This window comes from Heterocephalus glaber, unplaced genomic scaffold, assembly GCF_053883595.1.
Source record: "Heterocephalus glaber isolate CG9 unplaced genomic scaffold, H.glaber_assembly_v1.0 deba00001444, whole genome shotgun sequence".
Taxonomy (NCBI): Eukaryota; Metazoa; Chordata; class Mammalia; order Rodentia; family Bathyergidae; genus Heterocephalus; species Heterocephalus glaber.
This window is the reverse complement of record NW_028258297.1, coordinates 5,756,168-5,781,886: the sequence shown is the minus strand read 5'-3', so window position 1 is coordinate 5,781,886 and position 25,719 is coordinate 5,756,168. Positions and strand designations below refer to the sequence as shown.

General features: G+C 52.2%; 1 protein-coding gene across 6 annotated transcripts in view; it reads right to left on the bottom strand.

The window, feature by feature from the left end:
• The window catches only part of Scube1 (signal peptide, CUB domain and EGF like domain containing 1), a 111,897-nt gene extending 87,238 nt beyond the window's left edge, over positions 1-24,659 (bottom strand). For 2 of the 6 annotated variants that reach the window (XM_021258828.2, XM_021258829.2), the window contains exons 1-3: positions 24,488-24,654; positions 20,841-20,972; positions 4,592-4,720 (exon numbers count right to left, since the gene is read on the bottom strand). In XM_021258828.2, coding sequence (XP_021114487.1) covers positions 4,592-4,720; positions 20,841-20,972; positions 24,488-24,575 — 349 coding nt within the window. In that variant the 5' untranslated portion in view covers positions 24,576-24,654. Of the gene's footprint in view, positions 1-4,591; positions 4,721-20,840; positions 20,973-24,487 lie in introns of all 6 variants that reach the window. The other 4 variants (XM_004845434.3, XM_021258826.2, XM_004845433.3 and 1 more) reach the window with 4 other exon arrangements.
• Between the last annotated feature and the right edge of the window lie 1,060 nt (positions 24,660-25,719).

The window sequence follows — 25,719 nt, the reverse complement described above, 5'->3', positions numbered from 1 at the left end:
GACCAGACCTCTGGAGACAAAACAGCACCAGGCCACACCTCTCTTTCCCCAATTCGTGATGGCTCTGGGCTGAGCTTCAAGGATGACCAGAGAGGTCAGGACTCCAACAGCTCGGCCAGCCTCTCATGGTCACAATGCAGCCCCCGGCAGGCTTGTGCTGGAAGCTCTGCCAGGTGGCACATGGATAGTTCTTAATTCTAGCCAGGTGGTTAAATGGCCAAGGCGGTCAGCTATGAGCAAGGTGGAGTGGTGGGGACTGGGGGATTGAGGGGCATCCTCCTACCCTCCCTCTGGGGCACCTCTGTCCTAGACCTCACACTTCATCCCTGCTCTGCTCCTCCTATAGCGCAGCCCACCCCATGGGATCACACGTTCATGGAGGAATCATGGATATCCGGAACATGGATCTCCCAACCTTAAACCACATCCTGTGTATCTGAGACACTCAAATTCCTTCCCCAAGTGGTCCCAAGCCTTCAGTTCTCAGACAGACAAATGTCACTTAAGTCTGAGCCATGCAGATAGTCAGCTGCTTTCGGGATGAGTGGCCAGAGTGCCAACACTTAGGCTGGGGTGTCTCAGGCTTGCTGAGGGGTAGGATGGAGCCAGGGGCAGAAGGGGGAGAGGAGCAGGCATTGCCCACGCTACCACTTTCTGGCCCAGAAGTCCTAGAATTCTAAATTCAAACCTAGTTTCCTGCTCATTAGGAAGGAATGTCAGCCAAGGCGCAAGAGGCAGACTATAGTCTAGGTCTGCAGCACTGTCATTAGCTGTGTGGGATGCAGGCCTCTATCTGTACTTCTGTCTCAAGTCCCCAATTCTCAGGGGCTGGCTGGCTGGGGCCATGCAGCAGTGGTGGTGGAAATACCGATTTTTATGCCATATGCCCTAGTTTTAATGTGTTGACAAGTCACCTAGTGATAATAATAACAAACAGCACTACCAGAGTGGGGACAAACCAGACGTGCTTGTGGGTCAGATGGGGGCTGCAGGCTGCTGGCTTAGAACCTGTGCCTCGAAATGGTGAAACATGCAGCCTAGGACAGAACTTTACACTCATATCTCCTGCACATTCAATCCCCATGGCGCTCCTCTGCGGCTGGTACGACTGACCCATTTCACAGCTGAGGGGGACTAAAGTTGGGAGGGTCTGAGGAGCTGGTCTGAAACTCTCAGACGCAGGCATAGTGGCGCCACAACTTGAGCTGCAATCTTCCCAGCCCAGCTCCCTCTTGAGGCATTATTTGTTTCGGCCAGTGTGTACTAAGCTCCCGTGTCCTGACACCACACCAGGTATTTAATTCTCACAGTGGTTCGTGGGTGAAGGAGCTGAGGCTCCCAAAGCTCAGCTGAGTAGCCCGAGGTCACACGGTCAGTCTGGGTTGGAGCCGGCTGGAACCGAGGCCTCATTACTCTGAGCCAGAGTTTTGTCTTGAGGAGGAAAAAGACCAAACAAAAAGAACTCTGTTGGGAAGGGTCTGCCCTCAGCCTTGAGCAGAGAGGCACAGAAAGATCCTTTTTTTGGCAGCCATATGTGTGCGTTAGAGCCTTGGGGAGTCGCAGCCTGTGCTCAGAGGTGGTGGTGTGGGGTGTGAGGGGTGGAGGTCCTGCCTAGCTCTTTAGATTCATCAGTGAAACAAGAATCTACTGTAAACATCCACATGGACTTCACCATCAGTCCACAGGCTGGAGGGCTTGGGCTCCAGAGGGACGGGGTGCCTCTGTCATGGCCCAAATGGGGTGTTTACAACAGGTGGGAACGCTGGAGCCAGCAGGGCACCCCAAGTGTCAGACACAGTGCAGCCTCACGAAACTCTACAAGGTCCTGGAGACAGCCATCCAGCCCATACTGACACATCTCTCCCTAGCTGGAGCATTCTGGGTGGTCAGTGCCAGGCACATTGCTCTCTGCTCTACGTCCATGGTCTCATCAAGTCCTCCTCACAGGACAGGGCCGTTGAACTTCATTTTACAGGTGGGGAAACTAAGACAGGGAGAGGTGAAGCTACTGGCCAAAGGCCACATAGCTCCTGATGGGAAAGCCTCCAGCTGGCAGTCCCCCAGGGCTGTGCTCTTGGCAGTAGGGGCTCCTGCCTGCTTCTCACGGGCAGTGCCTCAGGGATGGTGAGCTCTCGTGGGCAGTGCCTCGTGGATTCCCCAACTGTCCCTTAACATCTGAAAGGATGCAAACAACTAGAGAAACGAAGCACTTAGTTCTGGGAGGGTTAAATAAGAAAACACTTGGACCTGTGGTGTGTGGCACAGTACAGGTCACACGGTTCCTACTCAGAGATGCTGCCTGGCTCTGGAGTCCCGGACTGTCACCCTCCAGCACACCCTGAGCCTGGTCTAGAGGAGCTGCTGCCGCCCTCCCCACACAGTGTCCTTAGCCTCACAAATCCCCCCACCCTGGAGACCCCGCCTAGTGCCACCTCCCCTTCAAAGCCCCCTCTTAGCCCCACTGTCACCCCCGGCGCACCCCATCCCAGTTTATGCTTTTTGCATAGGCCCTTCTGGGCTTTAGTAACTTGCTGTCCAGACCTCTGTTTGGCACTTGTTTGGGGTGTAATTACATGTTCACAGATCTACTTCCCATAACGAGATCGTCTGAGGCTCAACATGCATTAAACAAAAACAGGCAGGGAACCCTGGGCTAGCACACTACGAAGAGGCCAAGTCCTGGAATACTCAGGGCGTCGAGCTGCCCATCCCACGCGCCCACAGGCCAGCAGCTGTGACGGGAGGTTTGCTTAGCTCTTTTGGAAGCACAGCATAGAAGCCCATAAAAAGTCTAAATGATCTTTAAACCCTTTAGTTCCACTTGTGGGAAGCATTCCTAAAGGAACATTTAGGAAAACATGAAAGAAAAAGTGTTATGCTCAGAATCACCTCTGGCTTCTCATTGAAAAAATAAAACAAAGCCCCCACTGATAGGTGGCCTAGTCATCTGGAGTAACAATAATGCCTGTGTTTTGACTATTTAGCACCAACTAAGTGCGGCTCCTGTAGCTTTCTGTTGTCATTGCATCCTCACACACAACCTGGTGATGTAGGCAGCATAGTGACTCTCCTCTACAGTGGCCCTAGGGCTCTGAGACCAGGATGACAGGACTAGCCACAAGCTGCTGAGAGCCCTGCGCCAGGCCTATAGCTTAGTGGTCGGGACACTATCTTGGTTCCTACTCACAATGGCCCTGTAACTGCCCTTGACAGGCTCCCTTCACCAGCAAGGGACCAGGACCTAACAGGTCCGTAGTGTACCAATGGCCACGCTCCTGCCTGACCCACACTCTTGCCTTCTACCTTCCTGCTGTTGTGCCCTCATCACCCAGCAGCCAGTGGCAGCACAGGCTGAGGACAGGCAGGTCTTCCTACCAGGAGATGCCGTTCCCTATGTTACAGGCTGGGAACCACAGCAGTATGTGTTGAGTGGTGTCTCCCCAGCAGATGCTGAAGTCCTAGCTCACAGTGCTTGTGAATGTGACCTGTTATGGAAATATGGTCTTGGCAGATGATCAGGTTTGGACGGGGTGGTTATGGTGGGCCCAAACCCAATGTAACTGGTATCCTTACAAATGGGAATTTGGACACAGAGACGGGCATGCAAAGAGCTAAGACAGTGTGAAGATACAGGCAGCATTGCCAGCTACAAGCCAAGGAATGCTTGAGGTTACCATGTGTTAGGAAAGGTGCCTGAGGCAGGCGGGCTCACAGCCCTCAGATGGAACCAGCTCTGCCCATACCTTGATTTTGGGCTCCTAACCTCCAGACATGTGGGATAATAAATCTCTGTTGCTTAAGCCACCCAGTGTGTTAATTCGCTATGGAAGTCCCTGGAAACTCATACAATTATTAGCAACTCATCAGACTATGGTGCAGTAGGAAAATGGTGATGACGGGCCACATAAAGATGCCTGAAGTGCAGATTTGCCCAGCGCAACAGTAAAAACGCACCCGGGCAGAGAGAAGACAGCAGCACATGAATACACCAGCAAAACCAAAACGCTGTCCAATTGTTTCATCCCTGTTCTATAGGTTCCCAAGTTTACACTTATAAATCTTATGGAATTGTTTTAAAACATGGCATTTAAACCACAGGAATCTGTAGGTATACAAGATCATGGGCTGTGTCCCCTCAAAATTCTTATGTTGAAGGAATTCAATCCATAGTACTTCTAAATATGACTATACCTGAAGACAGGACCGTTAAAGAGGTAGTCAAATAAAAATAGAGTTGTTAGATGGGCCCTATTCAACATGATGGGTGTCCCTATAAGGACACAGAGAGACACTGGACACAGGATGCACAGAGGAAAGACCGTATGAAGGCAGAGCAAGAGGGTGGCCATTTGCAAGTCGAAGAGAAAGGCAGAAAGAACCACATGTGCTGTACCGTGATCTTGGACTTCCAGTCTCCAGAACTGTGAGAAAAAGAAATCTCCTGTTTAAACCATCCATTCTGCAGGATTTTGCTATGGCAGCTCGGGCAAAATCATACAGGGAGCCAGAGGAGGCCAAGACTCCCCACAGCCCCCAGCGCTGAGAGCTAGAGGTGAGAAACAGGCAGCTGGGCCTGAGAGGTGTCACTCACCCAGGCAGTTGTGTCCATCGTGAGCCAGCATGAAGCCGTCGAAGCAGGTGCACCTGTAGTTCCCCGGGATGTTGATGCACTCATGCACACAGCCCCCGTTGTAGGAGTCACTGTCACACTCATCAATGTCTGCAGGATGAGGGACAGAAGAGGCGTCAGAGGAAGAGCCTGGGGGTCCCCCCTCCTACCACTGCTGAAGCTCTCAGGAGGTGGGTGATGAAGGGATGACTCAACAGGCATCCAGTGGAGTTCTTCCTAGGGGATCGGGTTATCAAAATGAAGATCCTGGCCGGCAGCCGGGTGGTAGAGCAGGGCCACGTGCTGGCATCCATGGGGTGACTTCCAATTCCTACCATGGTGAAACAGGCAAGATTCTCACTTTGCCTTCCTCCAAAGCCTCTCAGCACCAACAGTATGTAGGGATCCTGTCTATAATCCCTGAAAACTGGCTCTCCTGAAGCAGGGGAAATTGAGTAAAATTAACTTTACACATCACTTGAAAGTGTAATCCTGGAATGAAAGAAAAGTCCACTAACTCCCTCAAATACTTTCCTTCCATATGCAGCCTCTGACATCTGAATTTCAACTGTTCCAGCTTCCTTGTTAAAAAAAAAAGCTTCTGTTTCATAAACAATGGCCAATAGCCTTTGTAAAGGTCACCTTTTTTTTGCTGTTATAAGTCTTTTTCAACATTTTCCACCACAGGTCAAAGAGCTATCAGTTCTGGAGTTCCAGGGAACAAAAGAGGAACACCTCAGAGAAGAACAGAAACACACCCAGTTAACATTCAGTGAGCTGCCTTACTAACCCAAACCCTGGTCACGAAGACTACACGTCAATGTCTGCTCAATCTCAGGATGTAGACTCTACTACCATTCGTCCAACTTTACAAGGACATGGAAGAAACACAGGCACAGGGAGGCTAAAACTTTGCCAAAGCTCCCTGACCTAGGAAGTGGCATAGAGGGATTCCAACAGTGCAGCCTGGCTCTGGATTCTCAAACCCGATAGGCCTCTCAGGGAGGGCATCTGGGCACAGGGAGACTCTGTCAGCCATGGCTGAGGGAACTGGCTCCTCAAGGGGTGGGGGTTTGACTTCCACATTCCCAAATACTCCCTGGCCTAAACCATCTCAACCTACATCTTAGCATGATATCCACAGGCTCCAGAATGACCTCCGGAGGGAGGGAGAGGGAAGTGATGAGCAGCAGAACTGGTGGAAGTTTTGCAATAAGCAGATACAGAACCGGAAATGACTCTCCTGAGGCAATCCAGTGGGAAGAAGCAGTCCTTCCCCTATCCAATATGAGAGGGATTCTAAGGGGGAGTTCCAGCTTGGAGAGCAGGCACGGTACCAGCCAGTGCCAAGAGGAGAAGAGCCTGAAGGTGAGCCTGACTGCTTCCTCAATTGCCTGAGGAGTGACCCCAGGGAGACCAGAGCTTCCTGCTGGTCCAGAAGGCAGAGCTACTGGCAGTAGCGGAAGCCACGGGAGCCAATTAACCATCACAGTAGGGATTCCAGCCTGGAAGGCAGAAGCTGGCTTAGTGGGTAGTAAGCTCCCTCCTTGCCCTGGAGGTTACTAAGCACTGCCCTGACTCTTGCCTGCTGCAGACACCCCTCGTAGACTGGATGTCTTCAGGGAATGCAGCAGAACTGAAAGTGGGTGTACAAGGTCTGGGTTATTTGGCTGACTCCTGGTGTCCACCTTGCCAGGCACAATGAAGGACGGACAAAGTAGCCTAGGTCTCAAAAGGTCCACGAGACAGGAACCTTTGCCCAAGTGCCCTCAATGGCCATGTACATCAGCTGGGAAGCAGACTCGATTCTGCAACTCATTTGAATTGTTTTAAATCCTGATATTTAGTACCTTTAGTAATTGTAAATAACATGAAAGGAGGATGTAAGACTATGTTTATTGAAAGGATGCATAGATTTATAAAAACTGAGGGATTCTGATTGCTCTCCAGTCTCCCTTTGCACCCCTGACATTTCTACAGAGTTCCAGATATACCAATCCATTCATTTCTTCCCCCCTGGATCTACATAACACCCCTAAGACAATAAAACCCAACTTTAATTCACCAAGCTGCACTTCCCTGGGGTTCTCTATTGCATTAAATATGGTTTTCCTTCCCCACTCTGTCTAATCTAATCAGCTACCAAGCTAGTTTTCTGTATACTTAACGTGGTTACAGGCTGCCGCCTGGTCACTTATTTCCATTATTGTTGGCATGAGTATCATCTCTGATTGATCTGACCCAGCAGTCTAATCCAAATAGCACATGCCACTAGCAACTGCTATTGCTCCCATGGTGGGTAGGTGACTTATGTTGGATTAGTCAGACAAGGGGAAAGGACTTTTATTTCATAAAAGAATTTTCTCTCATGTTGTACCTCAGAAGGAAGTGAGCCAGTATCTACTCCTGAAACATCCATCAGCCTTTTAATCCTCACAGCAACCCTCTGCAATAGGTATTTTAACGCCATTTTTATGGGTGGGCAAACTAAAGTACAGAAGGGTTAGGTAATTGCTCAAGGTCACACTGTAGGTGATTGGGCAAGGATCAGAACAAAGGCCTTTCAGTCAACAAAGCCCAGGTCCTTTCTCATAAGTTAGAATATTCATCATATGCCAGTCATTGGAAAAATGCTTTATACATTTTATTTTCCCTGTAGGATATTTAAACAGAGTGCAAAGGAAGTGTCATCCCACCATCCAAGCACCCATTCACCTCTGTCCTCCCACTCATTCCCCATCTAGCCCTCCATACTACATGCACATGGTTGCATGTTCGTCCATCTACCCAAACAACTAGCTGGCCAACCAGCCATCCGTTTATTCAAACAGCTCCTACTCACCAACCACCCATTCATCTATTTACTCTATAACAACTGATCCTTTGAAATACCCACCCAACCATTCCTGCACTTATCTATTTATATTAAAATAATCCATCTAATATCCAGTTAGTTGGCCACCCTTCCATTTATCCAATCCAATATGTGCCTATCCATTGATTTAGCAAAACCCCACCCATATGTCCAAATATTCATGCATGCATCTATTTAAATATTCAGCCAGATGTCTATTCTTCCATTAATCTAAAAATCCACTCATCCTCACATCTGTTCACCCTTTCATCCATCCAGATGCCTAACCTCCCATCCACTGATCCAAACACCCACCCCTCTATCAAACATATACACTGCACACATCCAAACACCAACCATATACACTCATCCATATATTCAAACATATCTAAATGCCTATCCATTCATTCATATACCCAACATTCAAAAATTTATCCATTCAGGGCCAGGGATTTAGCTTTGTGGTGCTGCCCCCTGCCTCGAAAGCACAAGGTCCTGAGGTTGATCCCCGGTACCAAAAAAAAAACACCATACAGATTAAGATTTCTAATGGCTGTTATCATGAAATCAACCAATAACAAATGCTGGTGGGGCTGTGGGGAAAGAGGAACCTGCTCCACTGCTGGTGGGAGTGTAGACTGGTGCAAGCACTGTGGAAATCAGTATGGAGATTCCTCAAAGAACTGGAACTGGAAGTCCCATTTGACCCCGCTATTCCACTGCTGGGGATCATCCCCAAAGAATTAAAAGAATCATACCACAGTGATATATGTGCACCCATGTTCATAGCAGCACAGTTTGCAATAGCTAAAACTTGGAAACAGCCCAAATGCCCATCAACTGGAGACGGGATAAAGAAAATGTGGTTTTTTAATAAAATGGAGTACTACTCAGCCATGAAAAATGAGAAATTAGAGACATTTATTGCTAAATGGATGCACACTGAGGTGATACTCTTAAGTGAAATAAACAGGACACACATGTGTAAATACCAATAGTTTCTCTAGTGTGAGAAACTGAAAGTGTAAATAAGGACTAAAAGGTATAATAGATAATGTGAAATAGGAAGAAAAGGGGCAATGGGGAAGGGGAAGTGGGAGGGCTAGGGGAAAGGAAAAAAGGGAATGGAATTAATATGAGAAAATGAAAAAAAGGAAACAAAGTCTTTGTAAATAGGGAGGGATGGAGGGGTTGAAGGGAGGGCAGGGGAAGGGGAAAAATAAGAACCAAGAGAGTATGTAAAGGTACATTCTCCAATGATGAATGTCATTATATTGTACACTTAAAATGTACCAATAAAAGGATATGAAAAAAAGATTAAGATGTTAGGACAAAGAAAAAAGAAATGAAGGTTAATGAATAAGATAAACTGGCGATGGCATCAGAAATATATTTGGTAATTCCAGCACAATTAAAAAGAGGTAGACCATAAATATGGCTGAGCTTCCTAGAAGCCAAAGTAAAGAAACACAATCCACTGCAGAGTCAGTGTATCTATAAAATTCAATTAAACCAGCCATTTTAATAGTATTGAGGGCTGAGATTCCCCATGCCTTCTCACAGGGGACTGTCTCATCCTCTGATAAGAAAGAATCATGCACCTCAACTTGCCTGGCATAGTTCCAGTTCATGCCTATTGTCTGGGTGTAATTACTTTTAGTAATTTTTTTTACTACTAGGATGATAAATGATTGGACCACCATACCGAAAAGCATACTAAAGTGATGGCTGAAAAGGCAATGAAACAACTTCTAGACAGTTCCTCCCTCTGACCACCCATAAGGCAGGCCATAGTAGATGAAAATGGTCCAAAGAGTGCGGGAAGGTTCACTGCTTGCACCTCTTCCCTCAGTCCGTCCCCAAAGAGCGCCCCATGACCTGAGCATCTCTTAAATGACCAGTTCCTCCTCTGTCCCCAGGCCTGATATGCTCCTGCAGGCATCTGTGGCAGCCAGCTTGACTTTCTTTCCCAGTACCCAGGAAGGAGACACCTGCTGTCAAACCAGAACTTCCCTGATTTCTCCTGCTTGTGCCTTGAACTTTTGTTTTTAAAGTTATTTGAACTTCGTCCTTTAATATATAAAGCAAAAATACACAAACCAACTAAAAAATCTCTTTTGATGAAAACCACACCCTGAAGTCACCAACCCCTGGAAGAAGGCCTATGGGCCTCAGGACAACTATCAGGCTCTGATTTCTGTTTAAGGACCATGACAGCTAGAGAGCTAGAGAAACTAGAGAAACGAGGGTGTGTGTGTGTGGGGGGGGGAGGAGCAGAGCTCTGGACACTTACTTTTAAAGGACAGCTGGGAGTTGAACTCGACTCCTCCCGAGGGTATGCTGCACCCTCACCTCCTGTACCTGTGCATGTGGCCTGACTTGGAGACAGGATCACTGCAGATGTAATCAAGCTCAGATGAGGTCAGTTGGGACAAGGGTGAGCCTTAATGCAATGGCTGGTGTCCTTCTAAGTGGGGGGAAGTAGGACACAGACACCCAGGAAATAGAGTACAGTGTGAGGACACCCACAGACACCCTGAGAGAAGAGAGCTGTGTGGCCCCAGAGGCGGACAGCCACATCCTCAGGGTGCATGGGGTGAGTATTGTTTCAAAGTACTCCATGTTCCACAAAGTCATTAAGGGGAAGAGTAGGGACAGATGTCATCTCTGAACCTCCCTGGAGGGGTGGTAGAGACAGTTGAGGGGCGGTGACAGGAATCGTTAGTAGGAACAGAGAGGGGGCAGGACAAAAGATAGGATCATGTTCCAACTCCACCCCACAGAGGGCTCCACCAAGTCACGCCAGCCAGCCTTGCCCCTTCCATTCCTGCTCCCAGCTTAGAGATATTTTCATTTTTTACAAAAACTCAATTTCTAACAGAAGGCAGCTCCCAACATCCAACAGAGCAGAAAAAACAGCACGGGGAGCTAACTGCTCATTATGGGGTTTTTAAAAGGTCACTCAGTCCTGCTTTCCATATATTAAAATGGCAGCATGCACACGCAATCCCACAGCTGTGGTTGTGGACCCCAAATAGGATGTTTTCCCCCCATTTAATTCAAAATTGATTCTAGCTGCCCTATAAAATACATATTTATTCCATGATGTCTAGGTTCTAAAGGATTCTTTTGCAGTGAATCAGAGCACCTTCTCATTATATTTTAATACTGTTTTGGGGTATTTTCTTGAAAATCAGGACTGCCCAAAACCTCAAGACGAGGGATTTTGAAGCACCGCACTCTCCACTTGCAGAGATCATACTGAAAACGTCTTCTCCCCCCCCCCCCCTTGGCATTTTTCTAGACATTCCTCTCGGACAGCAAGCCCCAGGGCTCTAACAAAGCCCCTCCTGCCTGGGTGCTAGCACGTCCTCTCCTTTGTCTGGGGCTTTAGGGGAAGCTATGCACTCTTCAGATCAGACAACCATTCTGGGCGAGATGTATGGCTTAGGAAGTTGAGTCCTTACTGATGAATAAATCTTAATCCGGTTTGTTGGCTAATTGTGCTCTCTGGAAGGTAGTTTCTCCACGGCTGGCAGGAAGGATTAAGTCCCCAGTCTCCGGTGGTTTGGGGTTAAACTCTGGGTTTGTAATGACTGAGTAATGAGACCCGCTCTCTGAGGACCCCTGGCATCCATCGATCAGGTTTCTCTTCTGCCAAGACAATGCCAGAAGTTGGCCCAGCAGTTAATTACGGGGAAGGTCAAAGGTCATACAAAACCAACACGAATCTACACACTTTTCCATTCCTAACTGCACACAATGACCGTGGCTCAAGCCAGTTGGTGGTGGGGGGGAGGTTCCCCACCCAACTCTGTGATCCAAGATAACCATGGGGTTCTGGCTCCTTGGCAGCCTCTCCCCCCAGCATGTGGCTTCTGGCTGCCACCCTTTCCCGCACAGCATCTCCTGTACCTGGAGCTCCTTCCCAGCCCAAGCATCTTCACATTGCCATGCTGAGCTCCAGCACCCCCTTCCCCTGAAGCTTCCACCACCTCCTGGAAGACACGAGCTGTCACCGGGCTCTGGTCCCCACACCCCCCAACAGACTTCTCCTCATTCTCAATGCTTCTGTATGTGTCATTTGATGCTGCAGGACCACAAGGACAAGAACAGTGTCCTGCTGTATGTAAGCCTCAGAACCTGGCACGGTGTTCGACCAAAGTCTGCTGAAACCTGCGTAAACCAACACAGGATTGGAGCTCCGCTGACTGACCTCGCTCTCCATGAGGCAATATGCAGGCTCTGCACGAATATCTTAATTCTATTAAAAAGTGTATGAGTACATGTTTGTAGTACATAATGGTTACTTTTGTGGTGGAAAGCTGGTATATGGACATACTACATCTCAATTCTTTTTTACTTCCTCCTGCCCTTCATCTCCAGAGCCCTTTCACAATTTGCAAATGATCTATCTCTGAGATTCCTACGTGACATCTTAATTTTAGGGCAAGTGACACCAAGACTCAGAGATGTGCCTGCCCTGCCCAAGACCAGATGGCTAATCCGAGGGCATCCAGGAAGTGGCCCAGGCTGAGTGCTTCAACGTGAACGCTGCTTCATAGTGTCTGAGGGCCACATAGTGTCTGATTCCACTTGTGCAAAGTCTCAAAAAGAGGCTGGGCCTACTGAGACAGAAAGTGGACTAGTGGCTTCCTAGGGCCACAGGGCTGGAGGCCACAGGTAGGGAGGGAGTGGCAGCTAAAGAGTCAGGAGTTTCTTTGGGGAATGATGAAAAGATCCTAAAACTGACTGAGATGGTGAGTAATTCTGAATTCCCTAAGAGGCACTGACTTGCGTCCTTTAAATGGGTGAACTGTATGGGATATGAATTCTATCTCAACGAAGCAGCTTATAAAATTTAGAAAACCAAGTCAACACTGCTGCCATTCCTCTTACTGCGGGTGTCTGCAGGGTTCTGCCAGATGCAGGGGAACCACAGGACACTCACTCTGAAGGGACCTCAATGCCACCTGCTTGGCCTGGGATCATGGTGGGGTATGGCTCCGGTAGCCAGGGGGCATGTCCCTACCATGCCAATCGGATAAGGGCCAGGTAATTATGCCTTTCTCCCTCAACAGTGCTTGAATCCTCCCTAGGAGCCATTCCTGGGCTCTAGTCCAGGCTTAGGGGGCGGTTTAGCAATCCGGTCAAGGAAAACTGACCCACTGGAGTGTCTCAGGTGACAGCGGGGAGGGGTCCAGGGACTCTGCCAGCCCTCACTGAGGCTCTCATTGCTCCTTCCTGCCAAGCACAGGCAGGTCATTTTCTCATCCCCTTTGAGATAGGCAGGGAAGATGCTCCTGGCCCCCAACCTGCAGGCTCTGAGGGTTGCTCCGGACCTAGCAGCAGGACAATTAGGAACATGAAGTAGCTAGAACTGGTGAGCTGGAACTCTAGAGCTCCTCTGACCCACTGCCTTGGGTCCCATAAAGGGGAAACTGAGGCTCAAAAGAGGGCAACTGGAGGACTAACTTCATGAGGAAATCAGAGCTGTAGCAGCTTGAATTCAGCACTCCCAGCTTGGGTTCCTCTCCTGGCCTGCAGCCCCCCACCTCCACCCTAGCCACAGCCCCTGAGCTGGTCCAGTGCTGTTGGATTTCATTCCTTCTCTCCCAGCCCCTGCTGGACTTTCTCTCCAACAGTAACAATAATAACAGCAGTGCCAACAGCAGTGGTCCACACCAAGACCCTGCTAAAGGCAATCAATCTAACCTCATGACAGCCCAGGTGGGAAGGTCTCAACTTCCCTCTGCTCATAAGGCTCCAAGAGATCACCTATCACGGAAGTGGCAAAGCCAAAATTGAAATGCAAGTGGTCTGGCTCCTGGGAGCCTCCTAAGATGGAGGTGACTGCCCAGAGCAGGCCCACAAGTCAGCAAACCAGGGATTCAGGGATTCTGTCTGCATCGTGGATTAAGTCACTGCCTGCCTTCTCTCCTTCTGTGCTGATGCTTCCGTGGGCCAGGCCCCAGCCACATGGAGCTGCCAGCCTGAGTGGGTGCCCAGAATGACCCAGACCCAGACTCAGCAGCTTCCTGTGAGCAAAGCCTGGGGCACCCATGGACTGGCCAGGCTCAGATCTCCTGTGGGGCTGGCAGTGGGAAGGGGCAGGTGGCTGAGCCCCTGGAGCCACCACCCTTCCAGCTCCCCTGAGCTGAGCCAGAATCAGGTGCTACCAAGGAGTTGCTCATGATAGGAGCCCGAGGGACCTGAACCTCTGGCCTGCTGACCTTAGCAGTCAGCACGCTTGGGCCTGAGGCCCAGATACCTGTCCTGGGCCACCTAGGGCTGGAACCCAGGTCTTCCGGGGCTGCTTCCAGCTAGACAGAGACAGGGGTGCATCTCAGAGACCCCGGAGGGAGGGGGCATGATTAACTCCAGCAGCTGGTAGGAGCCCAGCCCAGAAGGTTCCAGCAGGCGGCTGGAGTCATGAACTCGCTCCTGGGGCCACAGCCCTGGCCCACCTGCAGGCCCCCTCCGAGCACCCTCCGAGGCCCCGACCTGGCCCGCACACACAAGTCCCCGTCCTCTTTGTCTCAAGGCCTCTGGGGAAGGCCAACATCCATTTCAGTAGCATTCAAAGGCCAGCAAGCCCACAGTTTATTTTCTTAGAAATAATGGTTTTTTCTGGGTAGCATTCCTCTGATGGAAAAACAAATACAGCCACTGTAATAAGAACCGGCCAAGAGGGGCGAGAGGGCCCGGAGGACGGGGCAGAAAGGGGCTTCTGCCTGCGGAGCTGGGGACACAGGGGTCGGAAGCGGGGACAGAACCCTCGGAGAAACAGAGATTCGGAGGAAAAAGCATCATGCAAGCACCAGGCATGGCGAGGTCCCTCTCTCTCAGACCTCTGCTCAGGGCTGCTCAGCAGGGCAGGTGCTGCTCCTGGGGAGCGGATGAGGAACTTGGACTTGAGATGGTCACAGCACTCGAAGTCCTCATGGGGTCAGCAAAGACGCAGACTCCTTGCTGCCCATGCTGGTATCGGCTATCGGGCTGGAAGGGACACCAGAGACCCACTTCGATCTGCTCTTAGCCTGGCACCCATGACACCGCTTCCAAAGAGCCCCACCTAGTATATTCCCCTCTTCCCTCTTCTTTGCCCCATTGTCTTTTATTTTAAATTGATTTATTTGCATTTTTTAATGGTTCAACATGATCACGGTTTATCCAGCACACAACCTTTTCCCTTATCTGGGTCATGATGGGTTGAAACAACCCTAAACAAAATAAAACCACATATTTAAAATTGTACTGACAAATGAATATGCACCCCTCATTACTGTTTTTCCTCTCTCTGTGGCCCCCTGAGTCTTGTCTGTTTCCACTCCCTGCTGTCATCCTGTCTTTCCCACTCTGTTCTCCCAATAACCAGAGAGGTCAGGGCAGGAAACAGGACTTGGCCCCAGCCCCGAGCTTGGCACGGTGGGCGGACTGTGGGCATTCTAGATGCTCACCTGAATCCAAATGGGCAAATGGAGGCTCAGGGAGACAAACCTGCTTCCCAGGAATGCCAACAGCACGAGCTCTTTATCTTTCCTTCTGCAGACGGAGATGGGTTCTAGGGACTCTCTGAGTGGCCCAGACTCGGCTGCAGCACCGGGACCAGCTGTGAATCACTTCGCCTAATTGCCAGCAGGTAATGATTTGGGATTTTAAGTCGTGTCCACTTGCTTCCTGCTCGCTGCTCTGCTGGACTTGAGCACTTTCATCTTGGGCAGAACACAGGTTGGCGTATGTAATTGCACGTTTTAAGACTGGAAGGAGAATTTCCCCCTACCGCTGGCCCCCAGCCTACCCCCTACTGCCTTTCCTGGCTTCCCCAAAGCAGAATTTTATCTGGACTTCAATAAAGTATGCAATAATGATGATGAAAATGATTTAATAAGGTCACAGACATTACTCCCTAAAAGGCCAATTGGTTTTCAGTTTTTTTCTCTGATGCTAAACTAAATGGATCGCTGGGCACGTTATTAGGAGTTTCATTAAAACGCTTTAATAACATAGTCTGTAATCTACCTACTTTCAGTGATTGACAGGTAGGCCTCAGGGATATAAAATTCAGGAAGTGACTATTTACATTCATTACGTACATGCTAATTTTGTGATCTCTGATGCCCATAAGGTTGTCATTTTTTCCCTTTCTACACACACACACAGAAAGGAAAATAGTAATACATTTAATATACTGTGGCCAAAACAAAAACTTATTTCCCCTAAGAGTTTTAATTATAGCAGTTTGGAAAAGGCCTGAGTTGGAACTTGCAAGTGGAATAAACCACTTGAATAATGGTCTAAAAAATTAAGTACACATAGAAGGGGGTGATGCACACTGCTGGTTCAGACTAAACAGTGATTAGCAAGAGGGTCTTAGTGATTTAAACAAGCCATTTGAGGGTGGTTTGCTCCTCGTTTGAGGCCTGGTCCTGATTATAAATGAGAGCTTTTAATTAAGATTAGCAAGACCCAATTCAAGCTATAATTTGGTCCTTTTCCTTAGCAAATGTCTATGAAAACAAGGCAATTAAGGTTAAATGAGTTGAAGCATTTAAAGAGGATGAAATGCCCCCTCATACCCCAGCCTGGCCCTCCGGCAGAATAAGCTCAAACAGGCCCGGCTAATGCAGACCAGGAGGCCGGCACAGGATGGCCCTGGCAGCTTCCAAAGACCCATGGGGCTGGGTGAGCTAGGGATGCACAGGCTTAGTCAAAGGAGGAGAGACAGAGAAAAGGGCATGTGCAAAGGTCCTGGGGTAGGAAGGATCTGGAGAATCTGAGGAACTAGGAAAAGACAGAGCTGCTGGGGTGAGGTTAGAGAGGGATGGTTTATAAAACAGCTCTAAGTGGGTGAGCTGAGCATTGTGCTAAGCCTGAGGGGGGTCATCACTAAGTACAGGATGGGTGACACAATTCTAGCCCCTCACATTCTCAAGACCTGTCTCAGACAAGCTGGGGGCAGCAGAAAGGGACGGTAAAATAGGAAAGGGTCCCCACAGCCTCCTCCATTGCTCTGTAGCTATGGAAACCCCTCCCCATGCCTTTGGACGACGTACTAGGGCTTTGCCATGGCAGTGTGGTGTTGGAGTCCAGCCCTCCTGCCTGTCAGCTGGGCCATCTGGCTACAGACTGACCTCCAGGACCCAGTTTCCTCTGGCAAACTCTGCCACTGGGCCCAGCCTCCGGTAGTCTCACACATCATCATAAACCCTAGGGGACAGGGGCTATGAGGAGGAATGCGCATAGACAAAGACTCATTGGTTGGGGAATCAGGTAAGGCCTCCTGAAGGAGGTGCACCTTTGGCATACGTCCACCCACCCTTTCCTCTGGTGAAAGCCCTCCACTCTCTGCTGGGTTCATGGGAGCTGAACAGGTCACAGGCCCTGTGCCTGAGGGGCCCACATTCCAGGAGAAAGCCCAGGAAAAGCTAAATGCAGCACGATGGGCTAAAGTTAAGGTGGGAACACATCTGGAGAGGACGATAAAGAGGAGCAGTCATCTGCCAAACACGGGGCCTGTGCTGGTGCCCTGTGGAGGTCCTTTCAACTCTGGAGATGCATGAGTGTACCCAAGTGACTTCTAATCCGGCCAAGATGCAAATCATTGAAGAGACACTGATGTACCCTCCGCCTCACTCAGAACCTTACTCAGTGTTCTGAGCCCCTCCGTCTGCCACAGCCAGCCGCCCAGTGGGCCAGACTGTCCCCAGACACAGCTGCACGCGTGGAGCCACCAAGCCACAGTAAGAAACCATGCCCAGAATGGAGGTGGGCTGTCCTTGGTGCTGGGTTTGCTACCAGGAGTTTTACAACCAGCAGAAACTCCAAGGTGATCCAGTAAAGGGCTTCCCACAACCTGGTCCCACTTCCCATAAAGAACTGTGGAATGCTGGAAGCTCTCAGGGAATGCTTCGCGGTGAGCCCTCTGTATTCACTGCAGTAGATAGTCTGTGAGCTCTGCAGGGCAGGGAGCTCAGCCCCCCAAAACTCTAGCCCCTGCAGAGCCCCACACCAGTGCAAGGGCTGCAGATGAAAGAGTCCAGGGAAAGAAAACAGGTTTCAGGGACCAAAAAAGTGATCGCCCAGGTAGTGTGATGATCGATTAGTGATGTCTGCCGTGGGAGAAAGTGGCAGCATATCTGACATCCACATACAAATGGAAGCCTCGAGTCCCATGAATTTTTAATTGCATCTTGTTGGTAGGTGGCTATGTGCAAATGGCACAAATGTCTGTCTCTATGTCTCTACAGGGATATGGACGTATACAGAGGGGTTATATGAACCACCTTATTATACGACATGCCTCCTTTCCGGCCATTTTAGGTCCAGGAAACTGTTGGGAAAAGACAAAGCTCCATCCCTTTACACAGACTGAACAGAATCATGATGACCAACTTATCATGATCAACAGCAACAGGAGACGATCAGTATCAAAAACACTGTCATCAACACTGCATCAGCACCACCCTCATCCTCACCTCCTCCTTCCTCATCACAATCACCACCGTCTTCATCTTCCTCCTCCACCTTCACCTGTCAACATCCCCACCATCATCATCATCTTCATCATCATCACTATCATCATCCCCATCATGAACAATAGCATCATCATCAACAACATCACTGTCACCCTCATCATCAACATCTTCACTACCATTGTCATCACCACAGTGACAGCAACTAGTGCTCAGGTAGCACAACTTATGCTCCAGGCTATGTTAAAATGTTTTAAATATATTAACTCATGTCACCCTTATGCTCCACGAAGTAGGTACTAATAGTATCTCCATACTGCAGATAAGCAAACAGCTGAGTGGCTTGCCTGGGCTACACAGGCAGGATCTAAACCTAAGCAGCCTGGCTCCAAAGCCCATGCTTTAATGCCTCTGCTCGGCTGAATAAGGACTGTGTGTTCTCTTCTTGGGGGCAGAAGGGACAGACAGCAGTGGCCACCTGTGGATACAGTGTGGAGAAATGGTTCCACCACACTTGGGCTCTGCTCCCACCCTTGGCAAGACTGCCACCCTCTCAGTCTCCATGTGGCCATCTGTAAACCAAGGAAGTGAACATCTGGAAGGTCTCCATGCTCCATTATGCCACTTCTGCATGTGGCCTGCCAGCCCCCAGGGGTGTGCAGTCCACCCGGGGAAGCCGGTGGGGACCTGATGGCCCTTGGGCCTGCTGAAGACCAAGGACTGTGGGTGGGTTCCAGGGGTGAGAACATCTGATAGAAGCAGGACAGGGTCCACTCAGGTCCCCAGAACCCTCGACAGCACTCACGCATGCAGCTTTGGGATCAAGTAGCTAACTGGCACCATCTTCTCTGTTACTCTACGTGCTGATGCCCCTCCATCCTAAACATGCTGAGGAAGACTTCCCACTGACAAATAATCTCAGCCTATACAGTGCCATCAGCCAGCAAGCTCCTGGAGGGCAGGGACTGGGTTGCACCATGAGCCTCACTTCCCAGGTGCCCAGCACCAAGGGAATGTCAGACAGCTTCACCCTTCATAATCTCATCCGGGCTGCAGGTGCTGAGAGGCAGCAAGGACCAATGAGGGTGGCAGAGACAATGGTGGTAATGACACGCACATCTGAACACATACTGTACACTGATTGGCCACAGTGAGCCAGTGTGTGTGTGTGTGAGACACCCTGCCTACTACATGACTTCCTTCTGGAGCAGAGGGTGGCATGAGGCCCAGGAAGCCAGTGAGGGGCAGAGCTAGGGTTGGGACAGGTCTGAGTCCAAGCCCAGGGCTCAGGTGGTGAGGGCAGCTTCCACTGGACTTTGGAGGGCTTCAGGGAGGCAGGCAGGAGACCTGGGCAGGGGCCAGGAGAGGCAGGCGTGGGCCTGTGGACTGGGCTCAGGGAGGACGGGGCCAGCTCAGTGGCATATCCTGGCAGAGACAGGGGGTCAGTTTCAGCCTTCCTGGCCTTCCCTTGCAGGGGACTGGGTCTGAGGGGCTGGCAGAGGGTCAGAAAACAGTCACATGAAGCCTGGCTGAGCTGATGCCAGGCCCTGCCAGCATCTGGGCCAGCCACCCCACCAGGCTCCTGGCTCACGATCTGCTCTCCCCGCCTGCAGCCTGGCCTCTTCCCTGAGGTTGTGGGTGGGCATCCACTCCTGGGCCCTGAGCAAGCTGGGTATGTGCCCACGGCAGGCATGATCCAAGGGATGTCACATGCCCAGCACTCAGCGGCAGGTAGGAGCTCCACCAGGAAGGAGCCAGGTAGACAGTGCTGTCCCGACTGCTGCCCTCAGGTCCCTGGCGGAAAGGACCAGTTCCTGCTTTGCTTTCACAGGGCACTTCCCCGCCACAGACTCACACTTTGAAGAACTGAGCTGGCAGGGCAGAGAGAAGGAGCTGTTGGCGTGTGGCCGAGGGGAAAGAGAAGACCTGGATTTCAGTCCTTACTGTGTTGCTGTGAAACTTGAGGACCCTGTAAAAGATGCTTCTCTCTGAGCCTCAGCTCCCCCATCTGCACAGTGGGAACTCTCAGGGGAGATGTGGACGAGTGACCCCACCCAGGGCCACATCTCCCCTGAAGGTCAGCCTCTGGCCCACACTCACAGGGTCAGGATGACCACACAGACCTTCAGAGACAAATGTTCCCAAAGCCTCATCTGGGGAGGCCTAGGTCCCAACCCCACTGCGGCTGCTTTTTGCGTGTGTGAGTGAGGTACTGGGAATCAAACACAGAGCTTTTCCATTGAGCTACATCTCTAGCCCCTCCTTCCACTAAATTTATTTATTTGGAGAGAAGATCTCACAAAGTCATTAAGTTGTCCAGGCTGGGCTCAAACCTGCAATCCTCCTGCCTCAGCCTCCCAGAGTGCTGGGATTACAGGCGTGTGCCACTGTGCCTGGTGAGGCCGCTCTTTTCTCTCTGAATTCTCCCTGCTAGTCTCTAATGCCAGGTAGTCAAACCAACACTCTAAGTGCACTGAGGGGAGGCTGGACAGACTTTAAGACACACCCAGTATCTATCCGAGCGCTGGAGCTGGAGATAGAGGACCTGAGCCAGACTAACAGCTGTGGCCAGCTCCCGAGCAGGTCCGTTGGGGAAGCTACAGGCCATGTGGGGTGGTTTTGGTTTGAAGTTAGAGATCTAGGGGGCAGTGGATCACCCCAGGCCTCTACCAACCCCCATATCCAGTTAGGGACAGATGTACAAATATAGCATTCGAGGATTCACCTCAGTTTCTTTAAAAAAAAAACAACCCAAAATCTAAAACGTGGGCAATAGTCACATCTCCAACTTTCACCCTCCGGGAAAGCAGCGTATGTCCTGCACAGAGAAGCAGGAGAGGTTCTAGAGAAGCCTGTGCTGTCACCACCCACGGGCAGCTGCAGGCCCTGGGTGGGGACTCACCTTCACACTGCCTCCCTTCTCCTTTGTAGCCTGGCTTGCAGAGGCATTTGTAGGACTTGAGTGTGTTCTGGCAGATGGCATCAATGTGGCAGTCATCTGTGCCCTCAGAGCACTCATCCACGTCGACTGCTCCTGGGTGTGGGGAGAGGACAGGTCAAGTGTGGCCAGGGAAGGAGCTCTCACCGCCACCCTTCCATTGATCACTGGGGTAACTGATAATGACAGCTGTCACGTCACAATCTGGGGAGGCAAGTCGCGACTGGCAGCATCCTTGGGGCAACCATTCCTGACCAATATGTTTGGACTCATTTGTTTCCACAGCAATCCCGCTGAGTGTGGCTATTTTTCCCACTAGAGAGATGAAGAAATGAACTTCAGCAAAAGCTTCTCTGTGTTCTTGGCTCCCCATGAACATCCTCCTCGTTCTCCTTGCTCAAGGGTTTAGAGCTACACGGATCCTTGGAGGAATTTAAATCCAGCCCCTAAATGGAGTACTACTCTGCCATAAAGAAGGAGAAACTAGAGACATTTATAGCTAAATGGATGCATACTGAGGCCATACTCTTAAGTGAAATAAATAGGACACACATGTGTAAATACCAACTAGTTTCTCTAGTTCAAGAAATTGAAAGTGTAAATAAGGATTAAAATGATTAAAACAAATAATTAGGGCCGGGGATTTAGCTCAGTGGTTCTGCCGCCTGCCTTGAAAGCGCAAGGTCCCGAGTTCGATCCCCGGTACCAAAAACAAACAAAAACAAAGAAAAAAAGGAATAATTGATAATTTGAAATAGGAAAAGGTCCAAAGGTGTAGGGGTGGTGGGAGGGGAAGGGGAAAGGAAAGAAGGGAAAGGAAAAATTATGAGAAAAGAAAAAAACGGAAACGAAATCTATGTAAATAGGGAAGGGTGGAGGGGGTGAAGGGTGCACAGGTAATGGGAAAAAAATAAGAACCAAGATACATCATATACAGGTACAAACACCCAATGATAAATGTAAACGTATTGTATACCTAAAATGTACCAATAAAAGAATTAAAAAAAAATCCAGCCCCTTTGGGTTACAGATGGGGAAACTGAGGCTGGGGGAGCAGTGAGCAGAGGCCATTCCAGGAGGCTCCTGCAGCTGACCTGAACATGCATCCCGCCCAGCTGGAGACAGTGGCAATACAAATCTCCATCTGGCTTGCACACCCCTGCAGAGGGCAGCGGCAGGACAGGTCTTCAACCAGGCCAACCCTGCTCTGTGCTTCCAACCCCACCCTATCTTCCCCAGCTTAGGAATCTAGGTGTGAACCTGCTTCTCAGATACCAGCTCCTAGGGATGGCTTGGCCAGAAAGGACCTTAGCAGCAATCCAAGCTCTCTCCGCAGGGTTCTACGAAGGAAGGGGGCCCAGGGCTGTTCAGTATGGTGGGCAGCTCACCAGGGGCAGAGGCTGGGTCCCACCACAGAACCAGCTGCCCCGGAAGCCACGCTACTTCTACCCACTGTGGATAAAATACGGCAGACAGACAGAAGGACCTAGGTGAACAGCGCCAGGGCAGTCCCCGGGGAGAGCTTGGGATGTCCCCACCTCCTCACCCCTCTGGCTTCACGTAAGATCGCCTAGTTCCCAAGAATGTCCACTTTGAATTCTTCCTCCGTCTGGCACCTGGGTGCTGAACCTGTGCAGGTGCCTCTCCCCAACCCCCACGTCTTCTTTTCCTCCCGCCCAGCCCCAAGGCTCCAGCCCACCACCCAGGGAAGAAAGGCACCAAAAGGAACACAGCATATGACCTCCCCGTACACAGATGCACACGCAAGCACACACGTGCACATGCTCACACACCCAGTGTCACTGGTCAGGGTGGCTGTATGCACTCGGGGAGAGCCTGTCCTCCAGAGCTGCTCAGACCGTGGGGGAAAGAGGCTGGGAGGCAGTCCATGAATACAGCAGGCCAGGGGCCAGCAGGAACATGGCTGAGGAGCCCTGGAGCAGGGACAACCGTGGGACCTGTGCAGGTCTGGCACTGACTCAGGGTTTGGGGCAGCGGCCAGTGAGGACCAATCCACATGCTTGGGCAAGGGTGGGGCCGCTTCTGGGAGGGCAGCAGGGGCATCTGATCACAGATATGGCTCTTGCTGCTTCCCAAGGGTCATCGTGGCAACGGGGGACAAGAACCTGCCTGGGGCCCCCACTCCTAATCTCCGCCTCCACATCAGGATGGAAGGGGTGGGCAGGCCTGTCTGCCAGCACACCTTACAGACACATCCTTGGTGGGCTGTGGGGAGGGATTGGGGACGCAGGTTCTCTGGCCAGGTCTGGGCTGGAGGTCCTCTGTGAGGGCAGCCTGGCCTTCTGTCACAGGCTCACTTTGACTTGGGTTTGCTGGAGCTGGGGACCAGCTGCTAGGCTCCCACAGTTCCTGGGCTTTCACAGAAGGGAGAAGTGGGCAGGAGACAGAGCCACACACAGGGACACTTGCAGAAGCGAAGAACCCCAAAGGAGTCTGGAAGAGACACCCACAGACCCGGGTTGGCAGGGGATGACAGGCAGCAAGGCCCGGTTTCTGGAAGATGAGGTATGGGGCAAAGCTCAGGTCCAACCCTGGAACAGTGGAAATGGCCGGGCACCCTTGCCTGGGCGTGACTCCTAGGAACGAAACCGGATCCCAACTCCACCACAACCCCAGGGACCCAGCTCCAAGGATAGCGAAGGCACAGGCACCGGAGGGACCCTCCTGACCCCTCTGAGGAGAAACAGGGAGGAAGCCTCCTGACGAGGGAGAGAATGTGACTCCGCCTTTGCCCCAGCCACTTCCAGACAAACAGAGAGCAGAGGGGAGAGGGCAGGAGTCTGCCGCTCGCTGGCCCCCTCTGAGGCCCACCCCTCTGGGTTCCTACCTGCTACCTTCCTGGTTCTATGCGTCCAGCTCTCCCCGCTCCGGTCTGACTGTCCGTCTATTCGCAGGAGTCCTCACCCTCTCTCGCTCCCCGAGCCCTGCGCCGCCCCTTCTCCGCCCCTCCCGGTCCTCCGTGTCTTTCCCGGTGTCCGGTGTCCCCACCTCTCCTCCTCTCCATGGGCAGCGCGGTCCACCCAAGCCCCGTTCCTCCCTCTGTCTTCCTCCTCCCTGCTGTCCAGTGACTCGCCTTCTCCTCTCCTCTCTGGCGCTTCTGCTCTCTTCCCTGCCCTCGGCGTCGGTCTTTCTCAGGCGTCTTCCTGCGTCCTTTTGTGTGTTCCCCAGAGCCTCCTTTTCGGTCCGTCGGTCTCCCATCTCCTCTCTGTCTTTCTCTCACCCTCTTTTCTCCGCTCGCCGCCGCGGATCCCCTCCGGCCTCCTCCTGCCCGCGCCCCTCTCCCATGGGGGCAGCGCCCCTCGAGGCTAGAGGTCCCCCGCCCTGCCCGGGCCCCCGAGGCCACGGCCGTCGCGCTTCCTTTCCTCCTCCCGCCCCCGCTTCCCCTCCCTGGGCCTCAGCCCACCCCGCCCCTGCCCGCCGGGGGGCTGGGGAGGGGGCGCCCCGGCCGGCCCCAGAAGTTACTTTGCAAAGAGGCGGGGCGGACTCGGGGCTGTCGGGGGTTGCAGCCCGCGAGGGCGAGGGATGGGTTGACCCCGGGACCTGCGCCCCCGCCCCCCCCTCCTCATTCCCCCACCCCACCCGGCGCTTACCTGGGAGCCCGCTGCCTCCCGCCAGCCGCCCGCGCGCGCCCAGGGCGAGCAGCACGCACAAATGCCAGCGCACGGCAGCCGCGCCCATGCTCGCTGCGGGCCGGGCCGGCGTGCGGGCGTGCGGGGCTCGGGACCCTCCGACCGCTGCTCCGAGCGCTCCGCGCTGCTGGCCGCTCCGCCAGCGCAGCGCTTCGAGCCACGGAGCCGGCGCGGAGGACGGGCTGACAGCCACGCGCTCATTGGCTCGCGGCCTCAGGGGGCGGGGCGCCGCGTGCAGCCGGCCAATGGGCGCTGGTGGCCGGCCGAGGGGGGAGGGGAAGGGCGGGGCCTCCGGGGCTGTCCCCTCCCCTGGGGCGGACGGCAGGTGGGGGGTGGGGGTGCGGGTCTCGGCCGGGCCGGGCTGAGCTCACTTTCCTAGGCTCTGCAGCCCCGAGCCCGGGGCGTCGAGAATGGGGAGCAGCACCTCTGCCCCCACCTGAGACGCGCGCGATGGAGAAGAGGAGACCGCGGACAGAAGCCCGGCGTGGACAGAGGCCCGAGGTCGCGGTGGGCAGTGAAGGCGACCCCTCGTCCATGCGGTCATCCGTCCACGCGGTCATCTGCCCGCGTTTCCTGAGCTCCTGATGGTGCCCAGAGCTGCCTGGGCAGCCGCCAACAAGCCAAACAGGGCAAACTCACGAAGATGGGGTGTGCATTAGAGAACTTTTGGTCACTCCACCCAGGACAATGGTCTATGCAGTGCGCTGTCGTGGGCCTGAACCGGCGTCTGCGACAGGGTGGTGGGTGGTGGACCGCGACACGGCAACCCCGCCGTCTGCCAGGCGAGCAGAGAGTGCAGCCAGAGAGGGCGAGGCCTGGGCCTCCCCATCAGAGCCGGCGGCGGGTGGTGGCAGGGACAGCAGGAACATCGCCTTCGCTCTGCTCGGACTGCTCTGGGGTCTCCACCTGACGCCCTCGGCCTTGGAGTCCAGCCGACCCGCCCAGCCCACGAGGCGTGGCTGGGAATAAATGGCCCCTCTCAGCTCCAGGCTGGACGCTTGCAGGGAAGAAAGTTCAGCAAACCCCAAGGCCCATCTCCTTGACAACCACCAATAAGAGCTCCTTTTTTCTTCTCCAGCTCTCCAGGCTCGGCTCAAAGACAGGACTTTTTCTTTCTGTGCACTCGGCCTGTGACAGCGTGTGCCCAACCTTTCCCCTTGGTGCCCTCTTGCTCCAGCACACAGCCTCTGCCC